General features: G+C 35.5%; 2 protein-coding genes across 2 annotated transcripts in view; both read left to right on the top strand.

Moving 5' to 3' along the window:
• pgfb (placental growth factor b) overlaps positions 1-13267 on the top strand; it is a 45892-nt gene extending 32625 nt beyond the window's left edge. Inside the window, exons 2-7 of the mRNA XM_056477260.1 lie at positions 4578-4614; positions 7254-7450; positions 7834-7913; positions 8093-8122; positions 8208-8270; positions 10445-13267. Coding sequence (XP_056333235.1) covers positions 4578-4614; positions 7254-7450; positions 7834-7913; positions 8093-8122; positions 8208-8270; positions 10445-10466 — 429 coding nt within the window. The 3' untranslated portion in view covers positions 10467-13267. The remainder of the gene's footprint in view (positions 1-4577; positions 4615-7253; positions 7451-7833; positions 7914-8092; positions 8123-8207; positions 8271-10444) is intronic.
• Positions 13268-14890: 1623 nt separating this feature from the next.
• On the top strand, positions 14891-21082 carry cipca (CLOCK-interacting pacemaker a). Its single transcript, XM_056477259.1, has 4 exons — positions 14891-15024; positions 15498-15614; positions 16115-16284; positions 18318-21082. Exons 2-4 carry the CDS (start codon positions 15569-15571, stop codon positions 19197-19199), a joined length of 1098 nt encoding a protein of 365 aa, XP_056333234.1. The 5' UTR covers positions 14891-15024; positions 15498-15568; the 3' UTR covers positions 19200-21082.
• The last annotated feature ends 1580 nt before the right edge of the window (positions 21083-22662 follow it).

The following is a 22662-nucleotide window of genomic DNA, read 5'->3' as shown; positions in this document are numbered from 1 at the left end:
GGAACCAACAGTAAACAAGGCAAGATAAAGGCTGATTTATACTTCTTTGTCAAGCGCAAGCATTTATCCCAGCACAGCCTTTGTTTGGTCACACTCTTGCGTCCGTGGCTGACACCGATGCCGACCTCTCAAAAAATGTAACTACATGTCGCAACGACACGTAGTGCAAGCTCTGTGATTTGACGGCTTGGTAGCAGTGACGAGCGAGGAGTCCCTTGAAGGAGCTCCAGATAGAAACTTTTGTTTTGTGTACCTTATGATTAAAGTTGTTGCACGTGCGCAAGTTCCTGCCTCTGAATTAGCAAGTTTTAGCTACTTGTACATTTAAGGTAGCGTTCAGAAGAAACAAAACATCTACGAAGAAACTCGACACAGAGGAACATAAAAGCCTACTGCCAGCTAGCGTTTTGGAAGTGTTATTGCAAAGCAACACAAACAGCACACAGAAGTATAAATACATGAATATGCGCAAGGCAGGTGCCGTGGGTCACACCCATCACTCAACGCAGAAGTATAAACCAGCGTCCAAGTCAGAGTTTATTCGGCAATTAAGTTTATTCAGGAAAAAGTCAAAAACCACCTCAAGCTAAAAAAACACAAACATTTTGTGAATTAAGGGATTTTTTTAAAATAAATTGGCACTTTCATGACTCGTTTCTTTTATTTATTTGTCTATTTATTTGTATGTTTGCTTATTTAACATGGACAAGACCCATGACATTGAAATACAAAGACAATCGATGCCGCATATAGCTAATTTGCAGCCCTCGTCTCTGGTTAGGCTTCACATAATAAAAATAAATAAAAATCTACAAATAAAAAATATGATCATACAACAGACATGTATATACAGAGCCACAAACATAAAATGTAAGCATGCTAAAGGAAAATGTAGACCCTACCAACCTGAATAAATCATACTTTAATTAAAATATGTTCGTTTGTGTTCGACAAAAAATATAGAAGATTGAAAACCACGTAAGGGTGAGTAGATTTTTGGGTGATCTATCCCTTTAAACATTTGTAAGATGGAGATGTCTGACTACTGCACTTTGGCAGCCTCTTGCGCATTTTAGTCCTCTAAAAACACACAGAACAAGTTGTATAAAAGCTTTATCACACCATAGGCTGTAAAAGATATGAATGTAGTATCTGTGACGTCACCCATAGGTTTTTGAACAAGGCAAAGGAAGCTACCAGTAGACGTGGCCAACTGTTGCCATTTTGTTAGCTCGTCCTCGCACAGACCGCGGGACACCAAACAAGGGCAAAGAGGCGGAGGGTGAGCGGAGCTACAAACGTATGCTAGCATTTTGCTTTGACAGACTTTTCTTTGGGAGAAATGCTTAATACTTCATTACCTGCGATCTGTTTGTGTTCTGACCACATGTGCTTGGTTGTGTTCTATATCAATAAAGTGTTTAGACTTTTAAAAACACTGTAGTCATACATTGAGCCACTAAACATTGTTCTTAAGACGTTTTTTAACAGGAGATACTTCAAATATAGTCTGTGTTAGTAAATGCAAGGCTATTTATAAAATCCAGGCACAACACTGTATGGCAACGGTTCAGATGACTGTTCTAGAGCCTACAGCTAATCAATCTGTCAGATTCTGGAGTGCTTTATGGGTCTAAAGAAAAATATAAATGATAAATTATCTTAAGTAAAACACATACATTTATAGAGATGGTATATAAGTATATAATTTCACTCACCTGAGAAATGGAGGCAACTTGAACTGTTTGTGAGCATAATTAAGTGCACAAATCATGCTATAGTATCTGATAATTGCAGGAAATAATTCTAAAAGGCAATTGACAGTGTAAAGTAACATTAAACAAAACAAAAATACAATGTATATGCCGAGCTCAGCATGTTCTCCCCGTGTTCGCGTGGGTTTCCTCCGGGTGCTCCGGTTTCCCCCACAAGTCCAAAGACATGTGGTACAGGTGAATTGGGTGTGCTAAAAATTTACCTTAGTGTGTGAATGAGTGTGTGTGTTTCCCAGTGATGAGTTGCGGCTGGAAGGGCATCCGCTGCGTAAAACATATACTGGATACGTTGGCGGTTCATTCCGCTGTGGCGACCCCAGATTAATAAAGGGACTAAGCCGAAAATAAAAAAGCTCAGCGGCTAATCAGCCGGAATCAGCTGTGGTGATGAGAAAGCGAGCAGCGAGACCTAGCTGTCACTCAAGTGGCTACACCCTTAATTATGTAGACTTAATATAACATAATAAAAATCAAACGGCTGAGTTCGGAAAAAAATGGCCAGTTTACTATAGCAGTCAGAAATCATTTGGATTTCCTGGAGTCAGCCCCCAAAGGCGATGAATTGCAGATTTAGTTATTTCCGTATTGGCTTCCCGATGAAGAGTGGGAGGTTGCCGCTTGGTTCACACTAGTGACTATAACTATAACAACAATCATGGTAAATAATCATTCATTTGAATTCTGATTAGCTGTCAGTGGTCGGGTTTCCATCCTAACATGAAGCAAATAATTTTAAAATTGGCAAAACAAGCAAATATTCCAAATTGTGTACGTTTCCAAGTTTTTAGAGTGGTTGACTGTGGTATTGGTAACATAGTAACCAACAGTAAACAAGGCAAGGTAATGGAGAAAGATGATTAGTGGCTGTAATTTTCACCATGTCAGAGTTTATTCTATTGTGGTTATTCAGAAAAAAAAAAATAATAACACTTTTTTGTGAATTAAAGGATTTTTTATTTATAATTTGGCACTGACATGGCTTCTTTCTGATTCGATACTTCAAAAAGCACATTATTACAGGAAGATGGAAACAATTTACATCTGTAGAGTTTATTCGGTAACGTCAACGTACATTCAGAAACATTTTTAAAACTGTATTTTTCTTAGTTTCATTACAGTTATCATCCTTAATGTGAATGGACCTTATAACAGTAATGACAAAGAAGATCAATATCAGAGGTTTTTCCCGCCCATGAGCAATAAAACACTTAAAGCTAATAAAATCTCAACCATTTCAAGTAGCACTGAAAGTTATCTTTATAGTTTACATATTTGGTGTAAACAGGCTTTCTAAAAAATCCAAATAAACTCCTGCATCTCACTGAAAGTCAGAAACTGCATTCTGCATAGGAAATGGCCCATTAAGCTGTTTTAATCCACTTTAATCAACGGGGGAGTTTGAAATCGAAAATTCTGCACTGCCGACTGTGTTTTATATAGCATGAGCTTAATGGTAGCACTTTCTTTTACAGTAAATGACTCCGTCAGTTCCCTCTATTCAGACTGAAAATTGCAAACGCAAGTGACCACGTTGACCCTGCAGGATTTCCCTTCCCCTTTTACAGCCTTGCCTTTAAATTCTGTGAACAGACTCGTAAAGAGACATGAAGAAGTGTGTAGATCTTTTTTATTGCCTGATCGCGACCCTAGTTTTTTATTCATCTAGAATATACAATGTATATCTGTAGTATAGTGCATACACTGTAGAAAATGCAAGGTTTCACACAATTCCTTTGTGTTGTCCCAACAAAAATCGAGTAAGTTAACTTAACAAATTTAAGTGGATTAAACATAAAACAATTAAGTTGTCCCCCCCAAAAATCTCAAGAATTGTGTTGTTTCAGCTCATTTTAAATAAGTATTTTGAACAAGCAGCAGTTCATTATTGTGTTTTATGTTCAGTACAACATAATATACTTCAAGACTAGTATAAAGAGTTTGTGTTTGTGAGTTTGTGAATGTCAAACATTTAATTTTTTTTTTTATATTATCTTTGGATGTGGAGGTCGATGGATTTAGTCTTTCAGTCAAGTATCAAGTGTGTTTATCCTCAAGGCGCTGACTTAAAAACGACTTATTGATGCATTTTTCTGGTTGATAGAATTAAAAATATATACTGTTTATTAAAGGCTTAATTGAAAATAACCGCAGGGGTAGATGAAGTGCTAAAAAAATAAAAAGCTAAATCGTATACTTCAGGAAGCAGATTTTAAACTGAACAGACACACACACATGCATGAATATGATATGTCTTAGATTCTCGATCTGGCACATGTTAGACTGAGTAAATGTCCTGTAAAAACATAAAGGAGGAAACCTGTATTATTGTTTCTTGCCACTAGTGAGTGCTGTTGTTTAAAGCCCTGTCATGTACAGTAAGTCAAAGTTTCTCAACTATGAGAACTGGTGGATTATTAATGGAACGGTAGGAAGACAAAAAGCATGATGAGCATATTAAATTGGATCTTTATTTTACCTGGATTAAAGTTTTTTTGCCCATTTGAAAAAATGACAGGTTCACTAGATATCAGATATATGCCAAATGCGCAAATGTTTCTACACTGAAATGTTTTTACCATCGACATGGTATGATACAATGACTATGATATGGACATAATGACATTTATAAATTAGGCTAGTTTTGTCTTTTTAAATATCTTTAAAAGTGTGGTCACTCATTAAGACCAACATTATGTAATCAATCATATTTTTTATTGTTGTTGTTTTCACATTTTTCTTTTATGGCCTTTATTTAAAGTCTTTTAGAGTAGATTATAAACTTTTTTCATTCTTTTTTTTCAGAGTTCTTCATTAGTCAATGTAAACAGCACCGCTAAAGGTAAGAAGATAAGCTAATGTCATGAAATGTCTCATATACCTTGATGTATTTGCATTAGTTTGCCACAATTACTACATTTAATACTGTATATAAGATTTTTTCTTTTTAAAACATATTGTGTGATATATTTTACTACAGGATCTGTACAAAATGGACTGTTCATTATACTGAATCCTACGCAATCTTTTTATTCGCCATGTGTTTTTTTTTTTTTTAGCAAAGCCATACATTTATTAATTTACTTTTCAGCCTAGTCCCTTTATTATTCTGGGGTTGCCACAGCGGAATAAACCGCCAACTTATCCAGCATATGTTTTATGCAGCGGATGCCCTTGCAGCCGCAACCCATCACTTGGGAAGCATTCATACACACTCATGCACACACATACACTACGGAAAATTTTGCTTACCCAATTCACCTATTATCGCATGTCTTTGGACTTGTGGGGGAAACTGGAGCACCCAGAGGAAACCCACACGAACACGGGGAGAGCATGCAAACTCCACACAGAAACACCAACTGACCCAGCCAAGGCTCGAACCAGCGACATTCTTGCTGTGAGGCGATTGTGCTTTTTTTTTTTTTAAATTAATAAACATATTGTCAATTAAATATTTATACCATTAACATGTTTAACAGAGAAATTGACAGTAACTCAACACCCAGCAGGCACAGGACGTCAGCATGACGTACCCCAAAGTTGTGGGGACGTTGCATTTTGTTTGGAAATGAAAGGGTTGTCAGGTTGACATCAGAACCCAATATCAGGCCTACATCAATGTCCAGTGTCCAACCTAAAATCAACCAAATATCAAGATCTAAAAATGTTACAGCTTAACGTTTTGTGGACATTACCACTATGACATCTATCAGATCTTGGATTTTGGTTGCCATACCTGACGAATAAATGTCAGAATTTGACATCAATATGACGTTGGTTTAAGATGACGTTGGATTTTGGTCACTTTCCAACACAGTCTAAAATTAATACAATATCAGCGTCATTTCATCTCATTATTGGTCGTCAAATTAACGTTGTCCTTAGACACTGGCTAAACATTGAATTTTGGTCTTCTGACGTCACAACCTAAATCTAACCTAATATTAACGTATGACGTAGTGTGCCTGCTGGGATGGCAATACAAGTTTGAAATTGGTAATAAAGAGCTGCTTTTCTCAAAAATGCTAAATAGGAAAAACAGGATAAACACACAGTGATTTTTATTATTGGCTTTTCCACCGATTTTGTAAAGCAACTTTTTCTGTGCTAAGAAATTACTGTTTTATAAAGCTTTACAAAAGTTAAAAGATCAAAATTCCTTGAAATTCTCTGGATTTATTAGACATAAGTTTGAGTGCATACTAATATTCTATAAAGGTTTGACAGTTGGTCAAATAACAAATGTTTCAATTTGTTCCTGATTGTTAATCAGGGTTATTCCACCAAATACTGATCGCTTAAGCCCCGGTCAGATCACACGAGTGTGTCGTGTGGATTCGTAAACAACAAATGGGCGTTGTGACACAAGATTCAATCGTTTCTTCTCATGTAATGTGCCCTATTGTTCACGACAACCAATAACATGTCTGCGACACCTCACGACACCATCGCAGAAAGTCTAACATGTTTCTGTCACGTGGATGACACTGTGTAAGAGGAGCTCATAATTTCTCGGTTATATCAGTGGGTGCTGCTGTTAATGCACTTGTCAGGTAATCAAAAAATAGGCTGCATGCATATTTACTTCACGGGTGGATAAGATCAATCATTGGTTCTACAAACTTTAACTACCTTTTCTAAAATATTAAGGTGTTTATAGCGGACTTGTTTTGAAGCGCATCACCTTAAATGTCATTTATTATTCTTGTTAATTGATAACTAATCAACAAAAGATACATTAAAATTAAGTTAAAAAATTATAGCAAAAGAAATTCTTTTTAAAAAAGAAACAAACATTTGTATTGTTTCAAAAAATATAGAAAAAAAAGACATTGAATAACTGAAAATTTGGAGAAATATTATCAGTAGCTTACGAAATAAAATGGGGTCAGTTAGCATTTCTGTGTGTTTGCATGTTCTCCCAGTGTTGGCGTGGGCTTCCTCCAGGTGGGCCGGTTTCCCCAACAGGCCAAAGACATGTGCTATAGGTGAATTGAATAACCTAAATCGGCCATAGTGTATGTGTGTGAATGAGAATGTATAGGTGTTTGTTGCTGGAAGGTCATCCGCTGTGTAAAACATATGCTGGAAAAATTGTTAGTCCCTTTATTAACCCCTGATTAATAAAGGGACTAAGCCGAAAAGAAAATGAATGAATGAACGAATGTATATAGTGTATATATACTAATATGTTATTTTCTGAAATATATTTAGTGTCTTTAAACTGTAATTGGCTGAGCTTATTAATCAGAATTCTTGTCAAATGAAACATATTATGGTTTATTATGTTAAAATGTGTTTGTGTGTGTGTGTGTGTAGCAAAAATCTAATCTAACTGAATGTCTAGCTTTTTAACACACTAACAATCGCTTATCATCTTATTCTTGCATTAATATAGTAATATATATTAATAGCATCTATTATTTCCATATGCGCTTTTAAAGGTGATTGTCTCCTATTTTTCTGTGTGTGCTGCAGTGATGCTGTTTCAGGAGGTTTGGGGGAAGAGCTTCTGCCGCACTATAGAGAAGCTGGTGGAGGTGGTTCAGGAGTACCCAGGGGAGGTGGAGCACATTTTCAGCCCCGCCTGCGTGCCATTGGTCCGTTGCGCTGGTTGCTGTGGCGATGAGAATCTGGAGTGTCATCCTACGCTCACTTCCAACACCACCATGCAAGTAAGGACAACAATCTATACCTGTTTCTATAGCTAAATCTATAAACCTCAATTTAGTTTTCAGATGAAAAGGCGCATAAGTAAGTGATAGAAGTTTTATTTGGATAAAGGTTGTTATGTACTTAAAGTCTGAGTGAATTGGACGTTGCTGAGACTTTTATTTCAGTTTGTTGATGTACTTCCAACTTAAACGCAATATTGAGTAGGGGGTGGGGCTTCTTTTTGCACATCATTCGCTCATAGTAAACCAACAGAAACACACAGTCATATAAATTACAGGAAGTGTTTGAATATGTAAAAATTGCATAATTGAGTTTGTATGGGTTTTCACTGAATTAATATCTAGCTGACTTTGTTTGGCTAACAATATTATGACTTTTTCAGTTATTAAAGATTAAGCCAGCAGAGCAGGGCCAGGAATATATGGAGATGACCTTTGTGGAGCACAAAGCCTGTGAATGTAGGTAAGGGAAAACTTCCATTCAGTTTATGTAACCGTGTGTTTTGCATTGCAATGAAACTTTGGGTTGTCATTATAGATAAAAGTATTGAACAGAAATGAGGAATAAACTGCATGCTGAACAAAAATAGAGGTGTTTTAATAGTCCCTTTGCTTTCTTATCTTTTTCATTGTGATTCCAAGACTAAGAAAACCTACAACAAAACAAGACAGGTAACAAGATGTGCTACACTTACGCAGTTTTGTTAATGTAGGATACAGACTAAATGGAGTAATGTGATTATTTCTTTTATTGTAGATGGAAACCCAGAAATAGAGGGAGAAAAAGGAAGGAGAAACAGAAATCCAAAGACTGTGACAGGTAGGTGAAATGTCTAGTAATAGTTTACATTAGCATGTAGCTAAGCTAACTATGCTATTAACTCTTACTGACATTAAAACTGTGACGGGTAAGTGAAACGTCTTGTAATAGTTTACATTAGCATGTAGCTAAGCTAACAATGCTAACAACTCTTACTGACATTAAAATTGTGACAGGTAAGTGAAACATCTAGTAGGCCTAATGGTATACATTAGCATGTAGCTAAGCTAACAATGCTAATAACTCTTACCAACATTAAAATTATCTAAAGATAGAAATAAGATTTTCACAATTTCCGTAATATAAATACAATATGTTAAGTGTGTGACATAATATACATGTTATTCAGTAGCTTTAGCTTATTTTAATGTTTGTATTGCCTTGATTTTAAATAACTTTATGTAATATTGTGGTCTTCTTAGAAGTTTGCTCATTCCCCCTTTTTACTTGTGTCAGCAAATCTTATTAGGGCTGTACCCAGCTATGCAATAACAGCTACATTTTCATATTCAAGAATGAAATTTGAAGCTTTTTCAATGAAAAATTATTTAAAATCATGTAGCTGGATAAATTCTTGGCCCTCACTCGCAGCAACTGCCATAACCCAAGCTGAATGAAGGAGCTCGAGAGGCTGCAACCTCCGCTCATCCATATTTCCAAATCTAGTCATTATAAGCATTGAATTGTTGGACTTGTTTTAAAGACATAGTTCATCCAAAAAAATTAAATTACCTCATCATTTACTCACCCTCAAGTTTTTATTTAAACCTTTACAAGTATAACAAAACAAGATATTTTCTGGAATGCTCACACCCATTGACTTACATAGTAGAATAAAAAGGTGAAGGGTGAATAAATGATGACAAAATTGATCACATGCATTGGTTTTCAGCAGGGTTACCAACACATTTTTGTGAGCTACTAGTAGCTCATATCATAATCTCAAGTAGCTCGCCAAGATGAAAATTTCATCTAGTCAGATAACTACCACAGACAGATATCCCACAGACTCCATTCATTCATTCTCTTTTCGGCTAAGTCCCTTTATTAATCTGGGGTAGCCACAGCGGAATGAACCGCCAACTTAGCCAGCATTTGTTTTACGCAGCGGATGCCCTTCTAGCCACAACCCAACACTAGGAAACACCCACTAAGGCCAATTCAGTTTACCCAATTTACCTATACCGCATGTCTTTGGACTTGTGGGGGAAACCAGAGCATCCGGAGTAAACCCACAGGAACATGGGGAGAACATGCAAACTCCACACAGAATTGCCAACTGACCCAGCCGGGGCTTGAACCAGAGACCTACTTGCTGTTGGGCGATTGTGCTACCCACTGCGCCAACATGATTCCCCATGTTTAAATATCCCATGATTAAATATCTTATCGGCACTAAACCGTTGGGCTATTTATTTTTTTCTGGACAGCATGACCCACCTTCTCATGGATATTTCCAAAAAGGATGTTTATGGACATTATTTATTGATAATATGTCACTGTAAATATTATTATATATCCTATAATATCATATGATGAAATATTGTATATCGTAACAATCGTTTTTACCTAGAAACATATGCCCAAGTGCTTTTTTTGCAGTTTAGAGTGAAAATTCACCCAAAAATAAAAATACTTTCATCATTTCCATCACTCTCCCTTTACTTGACCTCCTATTTAAGTTTCTTTCTTCTGTTAAACAATGCTCGTAGCTGGCACTTATCGACTTCCATAGTAATTTTTCTCCCTATAATGGAAGTGAATGGGTGCCAGCATTCTTAAAAATATATTTGTTTGTGTCCAACAGAAGAAAGAAACTCATAATGGTTTTAAAACCAAAAATTATATGCTAATTTTAATTTTTTGGTGAGCTATCTCTTTAACAAAGATGTAAACTCAAGCATGTATTTCCAGTAAGTCTATGTTAGATAAAATTAGATCCCACAGCAATGTCAGTAATATAAATTTTTGCATTTAAAACTGCTTATTTTAAAGTACTTCTAAAAAAAAACATTGTCAAACTAGATTCTAAAACCTAATCTAAAGTGAAATCTCTCCATTTTCAGTGACATTTTGATAACAGCAAGTCTTTAAACAACACAAAGAGTACATTGTTCTCTGATCATAAGCACACAATTCCACTGATATCTGTGTGTGTGCATGCTCTGTTACAGGTGTCAGCCTCCCCGCAGGTAAACGCTGTCTCGCCATGATGCCAGCCAATCACTCGCATCCGCCCCCTTCTGTGCGACCCTTACCATGGTCATCATTCACTTCTGGATCCTGCCACCTCTCAACACTCCTCGATCCAGACGCAGAGCTGTAATGGTGGAGGGGCTTTTGTCCGCACACAGGGGGCTTCCAGTCATCCATACCGGAAAACTCCTGCTGTGCAGCTCTTACTGAAGAAAAAAAAAGCAACAACAAAAAACTACAGCAGGAGACCAAACCTAAAATAGACTGACGTCAACCCTTTGGACATTATCATAATAATATAATAAGATAATTATTTTATTGTTTTATAGTAATGTTATTAGTAGTAGAAGTAGTATAGTAACAGTAGTGTCAGTTCCTACCCAGTCCTCCCTCTTATTTATTAAAATCCACTGAAGTAAAGCCAGTTGCATTCCATGATTTAGCATATCAACAAAGCCATTGTGTATTTGGTATGAAGTCTAGAAGGAATCACACAATGAAAATGCCAAAGATGTTTTGTTTTCATCTCTTTACTGCTATGCAAGTTGGTTATGGTTAAATTCAAAAGTTTCTGTGAGTTTAGCACTATGGCAAGCCATTTTAACATTCATTCATTTTCTTTTGGCTTAGTGCCTTATTCATCAGGGATCACCACAGTGTAATGAACCGCCAACTATTACGGCAAATGTTTCATGCAGCGGATGCCCTTCTGACCGCAACGCAATGCATACACTCTCTCATTCACACGCATACACTACGGGAAGCTTAGATTATCCAATTCACCTATACCGTATGTGTTTGGACTGTGGGGGAAACGAGAGCATCTGGAGGAAACACATGCGAGCACAGGGAGAACATGCAAACACACAGAAATGCCAACTGACCCAGCCGGGACTCGAACCAGCAACCTTCTTGCTGTGAGGTGTTAGTGCTAACCACTGAGCCACCATGTCGCCCGCCGTTTTAACATTTAATATTTAAAATGTACTAGTGTCAATTTTCACACTACCAGTACTTACTTTTTAAGATTATTACATTTTCTATTACATAGTTGTTAGCTACTAGTACACATTCTTATGGTACTGAAGTGATTTTTTTCGTCATGGACCAGTACGTGCTAGTACACATGCATTGGTACTTATGAGTTACTTACCAGTTACTAATAATATTTTTATTTTGCTAAAACAATTTTTAATTGAAATCTGTTGTCATTTTATCTAGTCATAACATGATTAAGAAAGCAGTAATAAAGAGATAAAAACTAATTAGTAGTAACTAAATAATAATAAATACATAAACAAGTAATTAATTAATATACTAAATAAGTAATATATGTAATAAATACTAGTATTATTCAAATAGGTAATAGGTCTAATGCAGGGGTGTCAAATTCGGTTGCTGGAGGGCCGCAGCCTTGCACAGTTTAGTTCCAACCCTGCTTCAACACACTTACCTGTAGGTTTCAAACAAGCCTGAAGGACAAAATTAGTTTGATCAGGTGTGTTTAATTAGGGCTGGAACTCAATTGTGCAGAGCTGCAGCCCTCCAGGAACTGAGATTAGCTGTGTCTGAAATCGCATACTTCCATAGTATATAGTACGCTAAAACAGTATGTGAGTCAGGTAGTATGTCTGAATTCATAGTATTGGAAAAACAGGATGTTAGAAGTATGACCTACTACTTCTAAAGATTCTAAAGTGCGCATCTGATGCGCATTACGCTATCCCATGATGCACCATGTGAGAATTCATGAATGGGAGTGAAGCAACGCAACAGACATGGGTAGATCATGTGATGATGACAAAATGGCGGATGTAGTACGTCCAAGTTCCGTTCATCCTACTCACATTCATACTGTATCGAATGTACTTTTCTAACGGCCGAGTAGTGCGTTTAAATTCAAATGCAGTACCTACTGAGTAGTAGGCAATATCGGACGCAGCCTTTGACACCTGTGGTCTAATATATCTAATATTTAAATAAAAACTGAATAATATTAGTTTCATTAACAAACAAAAGGGTCTGTTTAACAGGTAATACTGTCTAATAAATGAGTATTAGTATCTAATAAAAGGTACTCATCTAAAAAAAATTAAGTTATATCTTATGAATAACTATTAATATACAGATAAATGGTATACTAGTCAGAAATGAATTATTGATCTCAGTGACACAGAAGTCAACAATTATTTTTTCATTTTTTACTAGTGACAACAGAATATTTACTAATTTTGACTGAATAAATGTATTCAAAAGTTTGTTTTATAGATTGATTGTTAAAACGGCTTGCCATATAGCCATCAAATAAGTGGATTGACATACTGACCTCTAGTGGCAATAATGAAAGACTTAAAAAACACTCGCATTGTGTTTTTGGATTAACGTTAACCTAAAAGTCATTCCACAAGAATATATATCGTTTAAATATTTCAGTTTAAGCAAAAAATAAATGTTTTAATGTGTGCACTGTGTAAGGACAAAGACTTTGCTCTGAAAGGGCCAGTCAACAGGAACCGAGACAGACGTTCACAATGATTTGAGTGAATGTTGATGCTTTTTATTATCCTGTCAGTGAAAGTGAATGATTTCCTCCACTTTGGACTCTGTAAAGTGCCGGAACTGAACCAAAGAAGCATTATTATATATGCTGCTGACTGAGTGCAGGACCCTAAATATAAATGCAATACTTTTCACTAAAGGGCTATTTAATTCCCAATGTATAAAAATGTTGTATGTTTCTAAAATAATACTGTTGATATGTATGAAAACTATACAAATTTAAGAGTACCTTTTTTTAATAGAATGACTATTGTTTTTGTCTGAGTATCATTAAAAATATTTTGTGAAACTTGTGGTATATTTTATTATTAATGTACACAGTAATGTGTCAAAGTTTTAGGCCACCATTACATTTGTTGTTAGTGATAGAAATGACCATATTTGACACTGGACCACAAAACCAGTCTAATGTTGCACATATATATTTTTCTTTTATGCCAAAAATCATTAGAATATTAAGTAAAGATCATAATCTGAGAAGATATTGTACATTTCCTACTGTAAATATATAAGAAACTTTTAATCTCAGTATTTAGATTTGTTTGGACCCTCAGGATCCAGATTTTCATGTAGTTGAATATCTTAGCCAATTATTGTAACTAACATACAAATATCTAACACATCAATGGAAAGCTTTCCTTTTTTCTTCAATCTCATTTTTCAGATTTCAATGTTCACATATTTAATTATTAATCATTTTCTTTATTATAGTGTACCAGAAATACAGATTGGAAATGTATATATTTGTTGCTGTAAATATAATATATGATTATAATATTTATTTGAAGAGGAAAAACAGCTGATGAAACACAGACAGTCTTGAAATGGCCTCCTCGAAGTCCAAACCGGGATATTATAAAGGCAGTATGGAATCACGTGAACAGAAAAAGAAACATAAAACTGGCAAATGCTAATGAAGAACTCTTGTATATGCTGAAAGAAACCTAGTATTACATACAGATTTATTTCAGAATTCTTCAGGACAGTCCCAAAGATAGACACCAAGTTTTGCTTTGTACCAGGGATGTACAATTAAACACACGTTTGCTTTAAGAAGAGATTTTGTTTTGAAGATTGTATTCTTTGTTTCATATACAGTACTGTGCAAAGGTCTATAGGCCCCTTAAAGCTGTTTCAGATCTTTTTATATCCACATTGCAGTTTGATGTGTCTGATTTCCCAAGATTGGAGTTAGTGTAGTTACCCAAGATGCATTTATGTTGATGTAGGTGTATTAGGGCATGACCTTGTGGGATGAGTTATTGGTATAACTGATTTAATATAATTCTTATTATAATTTAATATTAATGATGTATGTAAGATCTTAAGAATGCGTTTTCCGGTTAAAATAATTAGTATTGGCTGGATAAAGGGCTAGTTAATACCTATATAGGTTTAGTTAATACCTAATTACCTTAATTTACTGAGTTTTTCATTAATACATAGTACTAGCACGTGAATACTAACGTTACTACTATTACTAATACTACTACTACTAGTACTACTATTACTACTACTACTACTACTACTAATAATAATAATTATTATTATTATTATTATTATTATTATTATTTGCGAGAAAAATTTGTTACGTATCTTGAATTCTGTGCCCTATTTTTCTATGCACTGAACATTATCATGGGATTATTAAAATGACGCCGCGGCGCGTGCTGGATCACACTTGACGCAGCAGTACAGACTTCACACCACATTTCAGTCACGTTTACAGTCGCAAGGGTTCAGCTCTGCACCAATCAGAATGCGCTATGCAAATGTTAAGGCGGATCTTACATAGTAAATCAAGTGACGTTTAGGCTGTTCCCCTGGTAACAGCGATTTAAGCCAGGGCAGAAGGCGGAGCTAAGTTTGTAAACTCACGTTGCAGTGTAGACGATCCATTTTCCACAACAACAGAAATATAAGCTTAGATTGAGACCGTCAACCGTCAGTTTGTTCACAGGCCGCAACAAGAAAGCTACTTCGAGAAGGATTGTTATTGGTAAGTGTTAATAAAACGTGCGTTAGATATTGTATCGTGTGTTACTGTGAGAGTCTCGTGTTTGGCATCGTGTATCAAGTGCTGCAGAAGCTTGACATTCAGACGGTGTGTAAACTAGATTAAAACATAGCTATTGTATAATTACTGCGGTGTTTAAACCGTTAATATGTATTTTGTTTTGTCTAACACTGTGTTAAGTTCTTATGGGCTTGTTTACAAGGCACTCTGCTTATGATTCATTCATGGGCTGTTTGTTTACTAACAAAAAAATTGTAGTAATGCTTGCTAATTAATCCCAAAGCTATCTTTGTATTAATACATCTTATATTTGGTGTTTATATGAGTATAAGTGTCAGTTTTGAGTTGTATTTCACCGATATCACCGTCATAAATGTGTTCATGTTACAGTAGGCTATCATCTTTCATGGTTTTGACTTTCCTTTATTGACTCCAAGGCTCTATCTTTCTCTCAGTCGCTGCCTGCATCAGGGCTGTACAGATGGATTAAAATCAAACAAATCGGACCACCAGAGAAAGATCCAACATGGGCAACAAACGGAAAGCCTCCAGTGACACTGACAAAGATTCAGGTTAGTCAATGACATGGTTTTTATTGAGGCAAAGGTGGTTTTATATTCACACATTTAGGCTTTCCCCTTCATAATATAATTTCAGAAAAGTATTCTTTGCAAATTCAATAGTGATATAGTGATATATTCCAAAGTCATATTAGCAGACCGTGACTATCAAAGTACAACATTGTTCAGAGTCAAATAAATAGTGCTAAACGATGTAGAGAGCAAATCACAAGTTGTTGCTAAAGGAATGTGCGACTATAAAAGCGACTTTACCTCAATAATTTTTATGTCAAGTAAATTGAGAATGTAAAGGTTTTCTGTTTATTATTATTATGATTTTCCACAAAATGTGGTGCCCCCGATTTGACTTTCACTAATTCAGTGATACAATTCTAACTAATTCCCCCATTACTAAACGATTTCTGAAATTTCGCACATAATTAGGTATATAACTGTGCTTAATTTCTGCATTTAGCGTTGCTTAATATTTACTATCATATTTTACACTGTAGATGCCAGCTCAGGATATTTCAGTGCTCTGGACCAGACAGACTTTGAAGACATTGGACCAACTGGTTCTGCAGCACAAAACATGCCGACAGCTCCTCGGGTGCCTTTCATTACTGGCTCGCATCCAGGCATTTCTCCCATGATCGTAATGAACAACTTTGTCCTCAAGCAGGTATGACGCACTCATATCATTCTGGATCTATCTTGTATTTGAAGTTGCTTTCTTGAAATAGCTCTATTTTCTGACACATGGGATTGTAGTATTGTTTTGGTCAAATTCAAAACTGTATTCATTTAATATGCTGGTAGTTTCAGGTCATTGGACCATTATTGCACTGAATACCAAAAACATGTTTAAAAAAATTTTATCTGACCAGAGATGTCTGTTAATCATTCATTAGCGAAAACCAGGATTATGTTCTTTGAATTCAGACATCAGAAGCACAAACAAGAAATTTAATTTAATTTCAACACTGTGGTGTATTAAAACAATCCTAAAGCATGTCCACATTTTAAGTTGATATAAGTGCGGTAGTTCATAACATGATTCTTTATTAAAATTCATTAAGATAATAGAGCAAGTTGTGGAAATTGAAACATAATGCATCTTTCAGCTACTTTAGATTTCACATGAGAAGCGATGTGTCATTGCACATGTTGTTCATTTACTGCTTCTCAACGCTAACAAGCGAAAACATGATGCTAATCAGAACAAGATGATTACTATAAATATTGATTTATAAATATTGCAACTGGGTCAATGACATGCAAGGGTATCCATCCTGAAGACAAGGACAAACCTAGTCATATGCCCAGGAATATTACATTTTATAAATTTTTTAGGTTTTAAGTTCGAAGATTAGAGGTGTGTTAATTTTTACGTTTTTGTTTGACACAAAAAATCAGGTGCTATTGTTCTCTTCTATTGACAAAGTGTGAACCTAATTTACTTAAGTTGTTGCTGCACAATAAATAAGCATATTGAGACCTCTGAAAATATGAATCTCAGTCTACATGCAAGCAAACTCCTGGTTCGCTTTGACCTGAAATATAAATCACAGATCAGAGACATCTAAATGAACCAAAAGCAGGACACAATGTTACAGGGTGCCACCAGAAAAAGAACAGAATGCTCATACATACCAGTTACAGTTGTGATGTTCCTCAATACAGATCATTACAAATGTCTCAGATCTGTTTCCTTGCAACAGATCTTCATTTGATTCCTTTACACATTTTGTAAGCTCTTCTACTGTACATAGATGCAATATTTTTTTCTTATTTTGGTCCAAGCCATATGAACCAGCAGATCCAAAACCACACATGTGAATACCCTAAAAATGTAATCTTTTTAAGAATTGTATAAAAAGTTAACATTGGCTAACATGCTAGTCATGAAAGATGTGTTTTGAAATTTGTGAGGGAGTAGTTAGCTTAAAGTAACTTAGCTACAAGCTTAGCTAAATTTCTTTAGTAGCTTGACTAGCTCAGCTATTTATGATACAATGTAGCGCTTCCAGTAGCTTGCTATTTTTCCAGCAATTAGCAAAGTAGTTTTTTGACATCTACAGTACATTTAGTCAACCTGCAATGGTTTGCAGCATCAAACTATTAGTGTATTACAGCTATCAATTCAAATAACCTGAAGTAAAAATGTCCTGCAAGGACTTCAATGAAACAATTACCAAAATGGAGCATTATGTCACTTTTAATTATTATTATTATTATTATTAATTTTTTTTTTTTTTTGAGAAAATGCTACCATATACCTAATCGGCTAATGTATATGTACAGTATATGCAATGCTACATTTGTTGCAGTTTTGTACTTTGACTTTTGACAGTTTGAGAAATTTGAAAACTGTGTGATGACAATACATTATTATATCATAAATCTACTGTGTGGTCTTATGTACTTAATTTTTTACTTAAGATCAACATTTCCTCATATTTTTATAATATATGCCTTTGTGAAATAAGTTTCAATGTAAATGACTACATTTTAACTATTCATGTAGCAAGCTTTTTTTTTTTAAGAAGTGTAGTTTTTCCTGATGAGCTTATCGACTACAGTTTCAGAGTAGCTTCCCCAACATTTGTTTTGAAGTTATCCTATGAGTTGCAATTGGCTCAAACTGGTATTGTGGATGAGAACAAAAAAAAGTATGTGTCTGTTTTACAAACATTTCAATTCTTCTTCTTTCAGCCGAACTCTGTGGCTCCTGCTTTAAAACCTTGGAGCCTGAACACTTCATTGGATGTGGTTCCCCAGTCTCAGCTGCTTTACCTACAGCCTGTTGGCAAAGGTTTACCCACCGGTGACAGTACCAGCCAAAGCTTTGACAAGCCAAAGCATTCCAGAAAGTATGCTCCCCTGCAAAGCACCTTTCAAAAAATTGCCCCACATCCTGCTCAAGAACCTACAATTGACCAAGGGCCCAGTGCCATCAATAAGAGGTCAAGCCACAGTCCTGTTTTAAGACATCACCGACACCGTTATGAGGACAAACCTTTCCACAATTTTTCTTTGAAGCAGGATGTCTCTGAGACTTTCAGCGGTTATGGTGTAGACCCAAGTATTTCTTCTTTAGAAGAAATTGGTCACACCGTTGAAGACATGCATGTGAAAGACTCTCCGTCTAGGCTTTCAGATGTTCAGGAGCCCCATACCACCACTTCCCCGTTCTCTCTTTGTACTGACTCCTTCCTCGCAGCGTTCCCTCAGAAGTGCCCTAAAACTTCAGTCAGTCAGAGCAGTGATGTGGAAAGTATCCCAGAAGCCCTCTCTCCAAGTTCCAGCAAACACAAACGCTTCTGCAACACGTATAATATCTTGAATCGGTCAGGCCTGCTAGGCATCACAATGCGCACAAAGGAACTCATTCGACAAAACAAACGCTCACAGGCCCAACTGCAGAGTCTACAGGCTCAGACTGATCTGTTTTTGGAGGCCATATGTAGTGGAGACCCCAAAATCTGGACCAGATTACAGCTCATCCTCCAGAACTCTGGAAACAGTGAGGAAATGCCAGTGGACTCTGTAAAAGCTGGTGACGAAGACCTTTCGGATGTGGGCTGTATGGTGTAGTAGCCAGTTCAGATGTACATATTTCAAACTGTATTCTGGCAATAGGGAATAACTTGTCTTTGATCAAATGTTATTATGGAAAATTTCACAATTTCAGTTGGAATCTTTGGAGACTTTAAAGGGATTTTATTTTGCTTTTAACACTTCCTTTAGTGCATGATTTTGCCGTTTGAGCCTGAAACAAGTATCATGCTAGGTTGCAATACACAAAATTCACCCTGTATCTTTTAACGCTGTTTCTGAACTGCCTCAAACACCTCGATTTTAGGAGTTTTCTTCTTTAAAAGTACTGGATTATTCTGGATTTTATTATTCATGCCCAAAGTTGCCCAAGTGGCTGAGATGTGTTCACACCAAGCATTTATGTGTTTAAAAGATGTCTAAACATTAGCCTCTTGGCTAAAACAAGTAGCCCAAGATGGGCCAGCATGGTGGCTCGTGATTAGCTCTGCCACCTCACAGCAAGAAGGTTGCTGGTTCGATTCCTGGCTGGGCCAGTTGGCGTTTCTTTGTGGATTTTGCATGTTCTCCTTGTGTTTGCTTTAATTGGATTGGATGAATATAACTGAATTGGATATTCACTTGTATTCACTGGATGAAACATATGCCGGAATAGTTGGTGGTTCATTCTGCTGTGGTGACCCCTGATAAATAAGGCACTAAGCTGAAGGAAAATGAATGAATGAATAATAGCCCAAAATATAAAAATAACACAAAAATAGACTAGTCATCAAATAAACAGAATAAAATTCACATATGTAGTCATACATTCCTGTGTATTTGATAACTAGTCTATTTTTAGACATGCACTATTAGATTTTAACTGATCACCCAAATTTTGCCTTGTTTTAGCCAAGACATACATATGTAAACATCCATTAGACATCTTTAAAACACAGAAAATGCTTTCTGGCGTGTTTCTCATACCGAATATACAGTACAGTATTTGACAGACATGAGGAAGAACTTTTGTATTTAGATAGTGTGCCATCTATAATATCTGTCTGGAGTTACCATGATTAATAAATTATAACCATGTAAAGAATTATATTAAATAATCATTGAGGAATTTTGAGCATACACTTAACAAACGTGGACATGTGAAACTTATATCACATCTTGTTAAAAAGCTTGGCACTACCCCTTTATAAGTCGAGAAATGCGGTTATTTCTTTGTGGGCTAAATATACCAAGTTTGCTCTTGTGTAAACCATTTTAATATTACTATTTGGTGTTGAAAAACTACTGTTTAATGACTAATTAGATGAAACGACTTCATTTTACAACAATCTAATGTTATTAAGTAAGGTTTGCGGTAGTCGGTTTACTAGTCTTTTCATCATTATTTAACACATCAGCCCATTTGGCATCAGTAGCATTAGTCATTAAGAAAATAAGCTGCTTTCTCAATGTTCTTGAATTTGCACATTGTCAGAGCATCATTCGCAGAACTTTCCAGTCCCATTTGCACTTTTATGGATTTGTGCCTATTTAGCAAACTTGGCCTGGATAGATGCATCTATCCAACATCAATTTTCTTTTTCTCATTCTCTTTCTGAAAAAACAACAATTTAGTTGTTGTTTCATTAATACAATTCAATTACTATTCGTGAAGGAGGCCTTGGAACACTGGAACTGGAAAGAAAAAATGAATTGTGATCAGATTAAACCAAAATGGATTTTTTTTACCTTCCATTTGTTTTTTCCATCTCTGTATCTAATGAATGCCTTTTTATAAATGACATATTTAGGTTTTTACTTTAAGAGATTATACATAAGTGCATTTAAAAAATTTGTTTTTATAACAATTCTGTATAATATGTGAAGCTTGGAATCACCTTTGTGTGTATTTGGAAAAAAATGTAAAAATGTGTTTGTAATAAACATTTGTATGTGTGTAATAGGTTGTTCACGTGCATTTGTGTTTGTTCCAACGCTATCTCATGGCAGTTCGTAACTTTAGTGGCTAATTCATATGAATTTGTGCAGTCTCATTCATACAATTTAGTGTGATTTGCTTATCTGCCAGTGACGGTTTGGTTTAGGGGTGGGGTTGGGTGCTACACCTCCTTTTTAAAATCATACATTTTCGTATGACTGAACTCGTATGAATTCATTGAATTAGACAGCCTGATCTCACGAGAAAACTAAGTATTTTTATGTTTTGTCAGCTTAATGGCTAATTCGAACAAATTCAGTCGTACGAAATTGTAAGATTTTTAAAAAGGAGGCGTGGCACCTAACCCCACCCCTAAACCCAACTGTCATTGGGGGATGAGCAAATCGTATTGAATTGTACGAATTAGATCGTACAAATTCATACGAATTAGCCACTTAATCAAAAAGTTACGAATTGCCGTGAGATTGTGTTGAATTAGCTACTAAACTGACAAAAAAATAGTTACGTTTCCTTGTGAGATCAGGCTGGTTTGTTCTTGTTGTTGTCTTTGCCAGCGTTTCTTAACCACATTACTGGAGGACCACCAACACTACATGTTTTGGATGTCTCCTTTGTCTGTCACACCCATTACAGGTCTTTCTGTCTCTGCTAATGAGCTGACGATCTGAATCAAGTGTGTTTGGTTAAAGAGACATGGAAAATGTGCAGAGCTGGTGGTCCTTCAGGAACGTGCTTGAGAAACATTGGTCTATGGGAAAGACCAGTGAAATTTAGAAGTATTATTAACCATTTGTGCTGTTTGAGATCTTTAAATCTGTTAACTATTTGCAATGCCTTATGTGGTATTGTTCAGTGAGTTTACATTTATAAGAAAAGTCGATTTGCTTAATATTTTTTGGATGCATACTAAAAAGGTACTAAAAAGCCTGCTTGTTTTTTTTTCTTTTCAGTATAAACTCATGTTCAAATATCAAAACAAGATCTAAAATGACATTTTAACCTGTAGAAGTCTATGCAATCGCTTTTATTTAGTATTAGCATGGTGTACAATTAGTGGTTTTGTATTCACTGAAAAAAATTTTGTATTTTTAAACAATTTTTAAGGGGTTACAAACAATTTATATGGTCTGAATTTGAACAAAAAAAATGAATATAATAAATTCCATTTTAAATATACTTAAGTTACTAAATTTAATTTGTTTAAATTCAGCCCATATAAATTGTTTGCAACCACTTACCTTAAAAATGTAGTAAATCCAATTAATCATGTTTTTTCATGTAGGTGTCATTTGACTTTTAAATGTGCCTTCTAAAATAAAGGCATTTCTACAGGTAAATTAATGAAACGAGTATTATGAATGACCACAGAAACAAAAAAATGCAATGTTACAATATTTTTTATTTTTTAAAAATGAAATGATGCCTAATATAATCATGTATAAATGCATAAATTGCAATAAAGCAATAACCGAAAATATTATTCCATTCCATATGTTTTATGCGCCGAAAACAGAAGCAGGTCTAACTTATTAATTCACGACAGTATAACAACTAAATAGGTGG

This window comes from Danio aesculapii, chromosome 17 (assembly GCF_903798145.1).
Source record: "Danio aesculapii chromosome 17, fDanAes4.1, whole genome shotgun sequence".
Taxonomy (NCBI): domain Eukaryota; kingdom Metazoa; phylum Chordata; class Actinopteri; order Cypriniformes; family Danionidae; genus Danio; species Danio aesculapii.
This window is presented reverse-complemented; position numbering and strand designations above follow the sequence as displayed.